The 12,781-nt window shown below is 46.8% G+C and overlaps 1 protein-coding gene across 1 annotated transcript in view; it reads left to right on the top strand.

Moving 5' to 3' along the window:
- LOC110498757 (formin-like protein 1) overlaps positions 1-12,781 on the top strand; it is a 68,123-nt gene that overhangs the window by 47,996 nt on the left and 7,346 nt on the right. Inside the window, exon 15 of the mRNA XM_036955901.2 lies at positions 12,431-12,676. Coding sequence (XP_036811796.2) covers positions 12,431-12,676 — 246 coding nt within the window. The remainder of the gene's footprint in view (positions 1-12,430; positions 12,677-12,781) is intronic.

Below are 12,781 nucleotides of genomic sequence, written 5' to 3'. Positions count from 1 at the left end.
GACAGCTATTACTGGTTTATTTTCAGAGAGACAAATTATCATATTATCAATGCTATGTACCAGACTCACAATCAGAAAAATAAATAGTATTGCTAGGTTTTTCACAATAAAATGTAGCATATAAGTACATTTATATATATATCTGATCCAAGGCGACTTAAAGGTCCAATGCAGCCGTTTTTATCTCAATGTCAAATCATTTCTTGGTAACAATTAAGTACCTCACTGTGATTGATTTAAATTAAAATGGTCAAAAAATAAAGAAAAAGAGCAATTTCTCAAGCCATAATTTAGCTAGGACTGTCTGGGAGTAGAGTGGGGAGGGGAAAACAGAAAACTATAGCTATTATTGACAGAGAGGTTTGGGAAGAAAAAAAAAATGAAATCTACACACACAACCTCATAATGACAAAGTGAAAATGTTTGCACATTTATTGAAACTGAAATACATAAATATCTCATTTACATAAGTATTCACACACCTGAGTCAATACTTTGTAGATGCACAGCTGTGAGTCTTTCTGGGTCTCTAAGTCTCAAATAGCTTTCCTCACCTGGATTGTGCAACATTTGCCCATTTATTCTTTAAAAAATGATTCAAGCTCTGTCAAATTGGTTGTTGATCATTGCTAGACAACAATTTTCAGGTCTTGCCATAGATTAAATTCAAATTCAAATAAATTTCAAGTAAATTTAAGTCAAAACTGTAACTCAACCACTCAGGAACATTCACTATCTTCTTGGTAAGCAACTTCAGTGTAGCTATGGCCTTGTGTTTAATGTTATTTTCCTTCTGAAAGGTTAATTAATTTCCCAGTGTCTGGTGGAAAGCAGAATGAACCAAGTTTTCCTCTAGGATTTTGCCTGTGCTTAGCTCCATTCCATTTATTTTTTTATCCTGAAAAACTCCCCAGTCCTTAACAATTACAAACATACACATAATACATAATGCAGCCACCACTATGCTTGAAAATCTGGAGAGTGGTACTCGGTAATGTGTTGTTTTGGATTTGCCCCAAACATACTGTAACACATACTGTATTCAGGACAACAAGTTAGTTTCTTAGCCACATTTTTTGCAGTACTACTTTAGTGCCTTGTTGCAAACAGGATGCATGTTTTGGAATATTTGTATTCTGTGCAGGCTTCCTTCATTTCACTCTGCCAATTAGGTTAGTATTGTGGAGTCACTACAATGTTGTTGCTCCATCCTCAGTTTTTCACTATCACAGCCATTAAACACTGTAACTGTTTTAAAGTCACACACCATTGGCCTCATGGTGAAATCGCTGAGAGATTTCCTTCGTCTCCGGCAACTGAGTTAATTTCAGTGGTCTTTTCAAACAACTCTTACATTATTATAATTTTCACAATTTCACAGTATTATTCCGACCTCATAGTATGGAATATACAGGTAACTGACAAAATAAAGGAAACACCAACATAAAGTTTCTTAATAGGGTGTTGGCCAGAACAGCATCAATGCACCTTGGCATAGTCTACAAGTGTCTGGAACTCTATTGGAGGGATGTGACACCATTCTTCCATGAGACATTCTGTCATTTGGCGTTTTGTTGATGGTGGTGGAAAATGCCATCTCAGGCGTTGGTCCAGAATACCCATATGTGTTCTCTTTGGTTGAGATCTGGTGACTGTGTAATATATGGAGCTATACACCTTTAATGATGAGTTACTCCACCTCAAGAATTCAATTTGGAGAAAAGCTCAGCACACGCATACTCAGGCTGACTGGCTCTCATTCTCATGAGAAATAACTGCACTCAGGCTATCCGGAGGGCCAAAGTTAGTTATTTTAAGGAGCAGTTCTCTCTAAGTGGGTCTAACTCCAAGAAGTTCTGGAAAATGATTAAAGACCTGGAGAATAAGCCCTTCTCCTCACAGCTGCCCATGTCCCTTAATGTTGATGATGTGGCTGTTAATGACTAGGAGCACACATCTAAGCTCTTTAATCACCACTTCATTAAGTCAGGATTCCTATTCGACTCAGCCATGCCTCATTGCCCGTCCAACATTTCCTCATCCCCCACCCCTTCTAATACCACTAGCCCCGATGCTCCTCCCTCTTTTCCCCCTGCCCCTTCTAATAAGTTTCTCCCTATAGGCAGTCACTGATTCTGAGGTGCTGAAGGAGCTCCTTACACTTTACCCCCCCCCCCCAAAAAAAAACATCTGGGTCAGATGGTTTAGATCCTTTCTGCTTTAAAGTTGCAGCCCCTATCATCGCCAAGCCTATCTCTGACCTTTTTAACCTGTGTCTTCTCTCTGGGGAACTTCCCATTGCTTGGAAGGCAGCCACTGTGCGTCCTTCATTTAAACAGGGAGATCAAGCTGATCCTAACTGTTATAGGCCTATTTCGATTTTGCCTCGTTTATCAAAAGTGTTGGAAAAACTTCTCAATAATCAACTGACTGGCTTTCTTGATGTCAATAGTATTCTCTCTGGTATGCATTCTGGTTTCTGCTCAAGTTATGAATGTGTCACTGTAACCTTAAAGGTCCTAAATGATGTCACAATTGCCCTTGATTCTAAGCAATTTTGTGCTGCTATTTTTATTGACTTGGCCAAAGCTTTTGATAGGGTAGACCATACCATTCTTGTGGGTCGGCTAAGGAGCATTGGTGTCTCTGAAGGGTATTTGGCCTGGTTTGCTAACTACCTCTCTCAAAGAGTACAGTGTATGAAGTGCAGTGTGCCTGTCACAAGGGAGTACCCCAAGGCTCGATCCTAGGCCCCACGCTCTTCTCAATTTACATCAACAACATAGCTCAGGCAGTAGGAAGCTCTTTTATCCATGTACATGCAGCTGATACAGTTTTATACTCAGCTGGCCCCTCCCTGGATTTTGTGTTAAACGCTCTACAATAAAGCTTTCTTGGTGTCCAACCAGCTTTCTCTGCCCTTAACCTTGTTCGGAACACCTCCAAAACAAAGGTAAAGTGGTTTGGTAAGAAGAATGGTTTAGAGCTAGAGCTACTACTGCATTACTCCTCTGTAAACTGGTCATCTCTGTATACCTGTCTCAAGACCCACAGGTTGATGCCTATTTATAAAACCCTCTTAGGCCTCACTCCCCCTATCTGAGATACCTACTGCAGCCCTTATCCTCCGCATACAACACCCGTTCTGCCAGTCACATTCTGTTAAAGGTCCCCAAAGCACACAGTCGCTCCTCTTTTCAGTTCGCTGAAGCTAGAGACTGGAACGAGCTGCAACAAACACTCAAACTGGACAGTTTTATCTCCATCTCTTCATTCAAAGACTCCATCATGGACATTCCTACTGACAGTTGTGGCTGCTTTGCATGATGTATTGTTGTCTCTACCTTCTTGCCCTTTGTGCTGTTGTCTGTGCCCAATAATGTTTGTTACATGTTTTGTGCTGCTACCATGTTGTGCTGCTGCCATGTTGTTGCTATCATGTTGTTGTCATGTTGTGTTGCTGCCATGCTATGTTGTTGTCTTAGGTCTCTCTTTATGTAGTGTTGTGGTGTGTCTCTGGCCGTGATGTGTGTTTTGTCCTATATTTCTGTATTTTTAATCCCAGCCCCTGTCCCCGCAGGAGGCCTTTTGCGTTTTGGTAGACAGTCATTGTAAATAAGAATTTGTTCTTAACTAGTTAGTTAAGAACAAATTCTTATTTACAATGACTGTCTACCAAAACGCAAAAGGCCTCCTGCGGGGACAGGGGCCTAGTTAAATAAAGGTTAAATACATTTTTTTTCAATGATAGGCCATAACTAACTTGTGTTTAACAGCCAATCAGTATCACTCATGAGGTTGAAGGTCAAAGGGGATATGTAAATGGGCTGTCTTGCAGTTTGATGTGTGCCTGCATGCACAGAGTTAGTTCTTACCATGCTTCAGATATAAAGGTAAAGGTTATAGGACTTCAGTCGCCATTGTCAATGTAATTATATCATGCCATCTAGAGAACGATGTGGTGTCAGAAGTGGCAGAAGATTGAACTGCATGAGTGAGAATGATGACTTCACCAGCAGACTACTAGAATGAGTGGCTAGTTAGCAGGCTAATGCTAACTTGAGTGAAACAACATACTTTGCTATTGTTAGCTATCAAGTTTGAGATTAGCAGCAATGCAGTCAATTACACCACCATATCCGCTGTTGCTGACTGGAAACCTCGCAGAAAACTGGCAGAAATGGGAACAAATACTGAACTTGTACTACTTAGCCAGTGGTCTAAATGACAAGCCAGAGGCTAGGACAAGTGTATAACCGAGCGTATATCTCCAGCGCGTCTTCGCCGATGCAGTGCAGCAAAATTGCCATAGCAATTCAAAGTGAAAGAGGCTGAGACTGTACTCATAGCCTATGGAGGCACCCGCATTAAACCAAAGGGCATAATGACATAGCAAGTGCACAAACAAGCCCATCTACAGTTCTGTGTTACAGATGCATCTGACACACCACTGCAAGGCAGAGAGGCCTGCGTACAGCTGACACACCACTACTAGACAGAGAGGCCTGTGTGCATCTGACACACCACTTTGAGGCAGAGAGGCCTGTGTGTATCTGACACACCACTTTGAGGCAGAGAGGCCTGAGTGCATCTGACACACCACTACTAGACAGAGAGGCCTGAGTACATCTGACACACCACTACTAGACAGAGAGGCCTGAGTGCATCTGACACACCACTACTAGACAGAGAGGCCTGTGTGCATCTGACACACCACTACTAGACAGAGAGGCCTGTGTGCATCTGACACACCACTACTAGACAGAGAGGCCTGTGTGCATCTGACACACCACTACTAGACAAAGAGGCCTGTGTGCATCTGACACACCACTACTAGGCAGAGAGGCATTAGTGCATCTGACACACCACTACTAGGCAGAGAGGCATTAGTGCATCTGACACACCACTACTAGGCAGAGAGGCCTGTGTGCATCTGACACACCACTACTAGACAGAGAGGCCTGTGTGCATCTGACACACCACTACTAGACAGAGAGGCCTGTGTGCATCTGACACACCACTACTAGACAGAGAGGCCTGTGTGCATCTGACACACCACTACTAGACAGAGAGGCCTGTGTGCATCTGACACACCACTACTAGGCAAAGAGGCCTGTGTGTATTTGACACACCACTACGAGGCAAAGTAGCCTGTGTGCATCTGACACACCCCTACTAGGCAAAGAGGCCTGTGTGTATCTGACACACCACTACGAGGCAGAGAGGCCTGTGTGCATCTTACATACCACTACTAGTCAAAGAGGCCTGTGTGTATCTGACACACCACTACGAGGCAGAGAGGCCTGTGTGTATCTGACACACCACTACGAGGCAGAGAGGCCTGTGTGCATCTGACACACCCCTACTAGGCAAAGAGGCCTGTGTGTATCTGACACACCACTACGAGGCAGAGAGGCCTGTGTGCACCTGACACACTACTACTAGGCAAAGTAACCTGTGTGTATCTGACACACCACTACGAGGCAGAAAGGCCTGTATGCATTTGACACACCACTACTAGGCAGAAAGGCCTGTGTGCATCTGACACACCACTACTAGGCAGAAAGGCCTGTGTGCATCTGACACACCACTACTAGACAGAGAGGCATTAGTGCATCTGACACACCACCACTAGACAGAGAGGCATTAGTGCATCTGACACACCACTACTAGGCAGAGAGGCATTAGTGCATCTGACACACCACTACTAGGCAGAGAGGCCTGTGTGCATCTGACACACCACTACTAGGCAGAGAGGCATTAGTGCATCTGACGCACCACTACTAGGCAGAGAGGCCTGAGTGCATCTGACACACCACTACTAGGCAGAAAGGCCTGTGTGCATCTGACACACCACTACTAGACAGAGAGCCATTAGTGCATCTGACACACCACCACTAGACAGAGAGGCATTAGTGCATCTGACACACCACTACTAGGCAGAGAGGCATTAGTGCATCTGACACACCACTACTAGGCAGAGAGGCCTGTGTGCATCTGACACACCACTACTAGACAGAGAGGCCTGTGTGCATCTGACACACCACTACTAGACAGAGAGGCCTGTGTGCATCTGACACACCACTACTAGACAGAGAGGCCTGTGTGCATCTGACACACCACTACTAGACAGAGAGGCCTGTGTGCATCTGACACACCACTACTAGGCAAAGAGGCCTGTGTGTATTTGACACACCACTACGAGGCAAAGTAGCCTGTGTGCATCTGACACACCCCTACTAGGCAAAGAGGCCTGTGTGTATCTGACACACCACTACGAGGCAGAGAGGCCTGTGTGCATCTGACATACCACTACTAGGCAAAGAGGCCTGTGTGTATCTGACACACCACTACGAGGCAGAGAGGCCTGTGTGTATCTGACACACCACTACGAGGCAGAGAGGCCTGTGTGCATCTGACACACCCCTACTAGGCAAAGAGGCCTGTGTGTATCTGACACACCACTACGAGGCAGAGAGGCCTGTGTGCATCTGACACACTACTACTAGGCAAAGTAGCCTGTGTGTATCTGACACACCACTACGAGGCAGAAAGGCCTGTGTGCATTTGACACACCACTACTAGGCAGAAAGGCCTGTGTGCATCTGACACACCACTACTAGGCAGAAAGGCCTGTGTGCATCTGACACACCACTACTAGGCAGAAAGGCCTGTTTGCATCTGACACACCACTACTAGACAGAGAGGCATTAGTGCATCTGACACACCACCACTAGACAGAGAGGCATTAGTGCATCTGACACACCACTACTAGGCAGAGAGGCATTAGTGCATCTGACACACCACTACTAGGCAGAGAGGCCTGTGTGCATCTGACACACCACTACTAGACAGAGAGGCATTAGTGCATCTGACACACCACCACTAGACAGAGAGGCATTAGTGCATCTGACACACCACTACTAGGCAGAGAGGCATTAGTGCATCTGACACACCACTACTAGGCAGAGAGGCCTGTGTGCATCTGACACACCACTACTAGGCAGAGAGGCCTGTGTGCATCTGACACACCACTACTAGGCAGAGAGGCATTAGTGCATCTGACACACCACTACTAGGCAGAGAGGCCTGAGTGCATCTGACACACCACTACTAGGCAGAAAGGCCTGTGTGCATCTGACACACCACTACTAGACAGAGAGCCATTAGTGCATCTGACACACCACCACTAGACAGAGAGGCATTAGTGCATCTGACACACCACTACTAGGCAGAGAGGCATTAGTGCATCTGACACACCACTACTAGGCAGAGAGGCCTGTGTGCATCTGACACACCACTACTAGACAGAGAGGCCTGTGTGCATCTGACACACCACTACTAGACAGAGAGGCCTGTGTGCATCTGACACACCACTACTAGACAGAGAGGCCTGTGTGCATCTGACACACCACTACTAGACAGAGAGGCCTGTGTGCATCTGACACACCACTACTAGACAGAGAGGCCTGTGTGCATCTGACACACCACTACTAGGCAAAGAGGCCTGTGTGTATTTGACACACCACTACGAGGCAAAGTAGCCTGTGTGCATCTGACACACCCCTACTAGGCAAAGAGGCCTGTGTGTATCTGACACACCACTACGAGGCAGAGAGGCCTGTGTGCATCTGACATACCACTACTAGGCAAAGAGGCCTGTGTGTATCTGACACACCACTACGAGGCAGAGAGGCCCGTGTGTATCTGACACACCACTACGAGGCAGAGAGGCCTGTGTGCATCTGACACTCCCCTACTAGGCAAAGAGGCCTGTGTGTATCTGACACACCACTACGAGGCAGAGAGGCCTGTGTGCATCTGACACACTACTACTAGGCAAAGTAGCCTGTGTGTATCTGACACACCACTACGAGGCAGAAAGGCCTGTGTGCATTTGACACACCACTACTAGGCAGAAAGGCCTGTGTGCATCTGACACACCACTACTAGGCAGAGAGGCATTAGTGCATCTGACACACCACTACTAGGCAGAAAGGCCTGTGTGCATCTGACACACCACTACTAGGCAGAAAGGCCTGTGTGCATCTGACACACCACTACTAGACAGAGAGGCATTAGTGCATCTGACACACCACCACTAGACAGAGAGGCATTAGTGCATCTGACACACCACTACTAGGCAGAGAGGCCTGTGTGCATCTGACACACCACTACTAGGCAGAGAGGCCTGTGTGCATCTGACACACCACTACTAGGCAGAGAGGCATTAGTGCATCTGACGCACCACTACTAGGCAGAGAGGCATTAGTGCATCTGACACACCACTATGAGGCAGAGAGGCCTGTGTGCATCTGACACACCACTACTAGGCAGAGAGGCATTAGTGCATCTGACACACCACTACTAGGCAGAGAGGCATTAGTGCATCTGACACACCACTACCGCCATGCTCCAAGGAAGAGCTACTCAAGCGCTATGCATCTGGGTTTGAAGAACTCGGTGAGTTTCCAGGCCAGCACCACATCTACATTGATCCAAAAGTCCCTCCTGTTCAGTCCCATATGCTGTGCTCGACTGGCTGAAAGAGACATTGGACATTCAAGAACAGAGGGGTGTGGTCAGCAAAGTAACAAAACCATCAGCGTGGGCGAACAGCCAGGTCATAACACAAAATAAAAATGTCTCTCTGTGTGTGTTTTGGATCCTAAGGACCTGAACAAGGCCATACAGCGCCAACACTTCTCCTTTCCTACCTCATAGGATGTGCAATGCCAACTAGCGGGCAAGAAGAGATTCACTATCCTAGATGAGAAGGAGGTGTATTGGCAAGAATCAGCTGATCTTTGGACATTCAATACGCCATGGAGGAGGTGCCGGTTTAATCGCTTACCTTTTGGTGTAAAAAGTGCCAGCGAAGGTATTTCAGCAGATCCACTCGGAGAGTTTTGGTGACACTGATGGTGTCTGTGTAATTGGAGATGACCTGACAATTGCAGCAGCCACCAAAGAAGAGCATGACCGCATTCTACAGCAGGTGATGGACAGAGCCATCCGTCTGAATGTGAGGTTCAATGCTGACAAGATACATGACATGGTGAGTGAAGGGAAGTACATGGGGCCCGCCATCAAGGTGACAGCAGTCACACAGACGCCCCAACCAGAAGACAGAAAAGGTCGACAGTACATCCAAGATGAAGCCACGCTCACTGCACCACTCAGAATGTTTCTCGGGAAGGACATGGCATGGCAGTGGCACCCAGAACAACAAGCAGCACTGGAGAGACTGAAGAAAGCCCTTACGCCGCTGCTGAAACTCTTCAATCCACAGGAAGAGATTGAAATACAAGCTGATGCATCCAAAGAGGGACTTGGAGCTGTTCTGATGCCAGGTGAACAGCCTATAGCCTTTGCATCCAGAGCTCTGTCTGGGGCAGAACAAAATTATGCCCAGATAGGAAAAGAACTCCCGGTAATCTTGTTTGCACTGACGACGTTTCACCAGTATGTCTATGGTGTCCCGGTCAGAGTTCAATCTGACCACAAACCACTTGAGGCTATAACCACCAAGTCCATTGGAAAGGCGCCTGCCAATCCGTTCTCTGAAGGATGCTCCGAAATATGACATTCACATCGTCTACACCCCAGGTAAAGACATGTTAAAAGCAGACACCCTATCCAGGGCTGTACCCCAGACTGCCACACATGAAGATTGTGACCTCAGTGACGAGAAAGTCATTTAAGCGGTCTCCACACATCAGCCACTGGAGGGTGCTGTTATGCAGCAGCTGAGAGCAGTCACAGAGGCACACAGTGAGATGTAGCTGCTGAGGAACCTGCACAGAGATGGGTGAAGAAAAGTGCACCACTGAAAGTGCAAACCTACTGGCACATCAGAGACTCTCTTTACATTGAAGATGGACTACTCCCGGTAAACAAACGTATTATCATTCCCAAAGACTTTTAGACCTGAGGTACTTAAGAGGCTCCCCATTGCGAATCAGGGCATTCAACGCTCCTTAGCGCATGCCAGAGCTCGCATGTATTGGCCAGGCTTCGCTGATGAATGACGGTCGAATCGTGCACTTCCTGTCAAGAAAAACCGCCCAGCAACCAAAGGGAACCACTCCTACCACACACAGTGCCTGACACTCCATGGCAAAACAACGCCGTTGATATGTTTAAGTTCCAAGGACGCTCATTGCTTCTGATAGTGGACTACTACTCCAAATATCCAGAGGTGCTGAGGCTGTCGGACAAGACATCAGGTACTGTCGTAGCAAAGTTCAAAGCTGTGTTTGCTAGACATGGTGTTGCAGCTGAACTGATTGCAGATCATGTACCCTTTTCAAGTGCTGAGATGGCTCAGTTGGTGCAAAAGAGTGGGGTTTCAAAATCACTCATTCCAGTCCAGGGTTTTCCCCAGTCAAACGGAATGGCTGAGAGGGCCATTCAGTCAGTGAAAAACGTGCTGAAGTCGGCATCATAGACAGGTGTTGACCCTCACGCAGCTCTCCCGAACCTGAGAAACACACCTGCCCCGGGGTCTGCAGTACTCCCCTGCTCAGCTACTCATGGGACGTGTCCTATGCTCCAACCTACCTGGAAGTAAAGCCGCCCTTCAGCCAGTATCTCCCAAAAATGGCCAGCATGGCTTGAAATGCAGACAGCTGCAGCAGAAGACGAGCTATGACAAAATGGCGTCACCGCTTCCTTCGTTTCGGGACGGAGAGAGAGAGTGCATGGAGACGGCAAAAGGATGGCAGCCAGCAACAGTGGTGAGAATCAGAGATGAACCGAGATCATGTGATATCGTCACACCCGGAGGAGGTCGCTACCGCAGAAACAGAAAGCATCTCAGACCTGACAGAACAGCCAGGTACAGAGATGGCAGCTCTGATTCAGACCAGGAGGTCGTAGAGGCGACACAAAGAGACACAAATGAACACAGACTGAACATGACAAATGACAGAGAACCAAAACCCTCTGTCATAGAGATTCACACCAGTCAGTGCACCGGAACCCTCTGTCATAGAGACTCACACCAGTCAGTGCACCGGAACCCTCTGTCATAGAGACTCACACCAGTTAGTGCACCGGAACCCTCTGTCATAGAGACTCACACCAGTTAGTGCACCGGAACCCTCTGTCATAGAGACTCACACCAGTCAGTGCACCGGAACCCTCTGTCATAGAGACTCACACCAGTCAGTGCACTGGAACCCTCTGTCATAGAGACTCACACCAGTCAGTGCACTGGAACCTTCTGTCATAGAGACTCACACCAGTCAGTGCACTGGAACCCTCTGTCATAGAGACTCACACCAGTCAGTGCATCGGAACCCTCTGTCATAGAGACTCACACCAGTCAATGCACCGGAACCCTCTGTCATAGAGACTCACACCAGTTAGTGCACCAGAGCAGCCAGGTGTACTAAACTACCAGCGAGGCTACAGGACTATGTGCTTGAGTGAGTCAGATGGAAAACCTGGTAATGCAAGTGGAACTAGACCACCATCTACCATTGACTCTACAGCAGTATTAACATTACTATATTCTTGTTTAAAAAAAGTTTTGTTAAAAGGTTACCACCTCTAACTACGAGGGGGGGGGGGGGGGGGGATGTAATATATGGAGTTATACACCTTTTAATGATAGTCCATAACTCTCTTGTGCGTAACAGCCAATCAGTATCACTCTTGAGGTTGAAGGTCAAGGGAATATGTAAATGAGCTGTCTTGCAGTTTGACGAGTGCCTGCATGCACAGAGTTAGTTCTTACCATGCTTCAGATATAAAGGTAAAAGTTATAGTGTACTTCAGTCCCCATTGCCAATTGAATTATACCGTGCCATCTAGAGCACGACAGACTGAGACGGCCATGGCATATGGTTTACATCGTTTTCATGCTTATCAAACCATTCAGTGACCACTCTTGCCCTGTGTATGGGGGCATTGTTGTCCAATGGGGGCAGAGCCATGGTAGCCAAAATAATAGCCTGCCCAGTATTTTTTATACATGACCCTAAGTATGATGGGATGTCAATTGCTTAATTAAATCATGAACCGCACCGTGGTGGAAGCACCTACTTTCAATATACTTTATCTCTTTTACTCAAGTGTTTCCATTATTTTGTATATAAAACACAGGAAATCATGTTTTTGACTGCACTCGGCCTATAAGATGGATAGGTTAGACAACCACATATTGGATACGAACATTCCATTCCAGCTAAACAATGAATATATAGTGTTCTCAAATCTATGAATAAAAAATCTGAGAACAGTCATATTTACACACAAATGAAAGATACCCATCAGCAATCATTTCTGATGAAAAACACAAATGTGAAAAATTGGTAGATATTGTGCTTTGGAAATAAATTCTTCAAATATTAATTTAGTTTGGTTTATGGAATCAAATTCATCATAACAAAATGACATTGTTTCATTTTCCCTGCATCCACAGATGTCGAGGGCCCTCCCACATCAGTAGTCCCTCCCCCTCCTCCACAATTACCTGGTACAACAGAGGCCACAGCACAAGCCCCTCCTCCTCCCCCCCCTCCTCCTCCTCCTCCTCCTCCTCCTCCCCCTACATGCTCGACTGCACCACCTCCTCCGCCCCCACCTCCTCCAGGGGGTGGTATGCCCCCACCACCTCCGGGCGGTGGAATGCCCCCACCATTTGGGGGTATGCCTGATGGACACACTGGTAAGCTAACACGCGATAGGTCAAGATAGTTCTGTTAGTCGTGTTTCTAATGACAAAACGTTCAGTTAAGTGGATCCCACTAAACAAGGACTGGCCGTTTTAGAA

The sequence above is a fragment of the Oncorhynchus mykiss genome, chromosome 20 (genome assembly GCF_057628025.1).
Source record: "Oncorhynchus mykiss isolate SJ-2025 chromosome 20, ASM5762802v1, whole genome shotgun sequence".
Lineage (NCBI taxonomy): Eukaryota > Metazoa > Chordata > Actinopteri > Salmoniformes > Salmonidae > Oncorhynchus > Oncorhynchus mykiss.
This window is presented reverse-complemented; position numbering and strand designations above follow the sequence as displayed.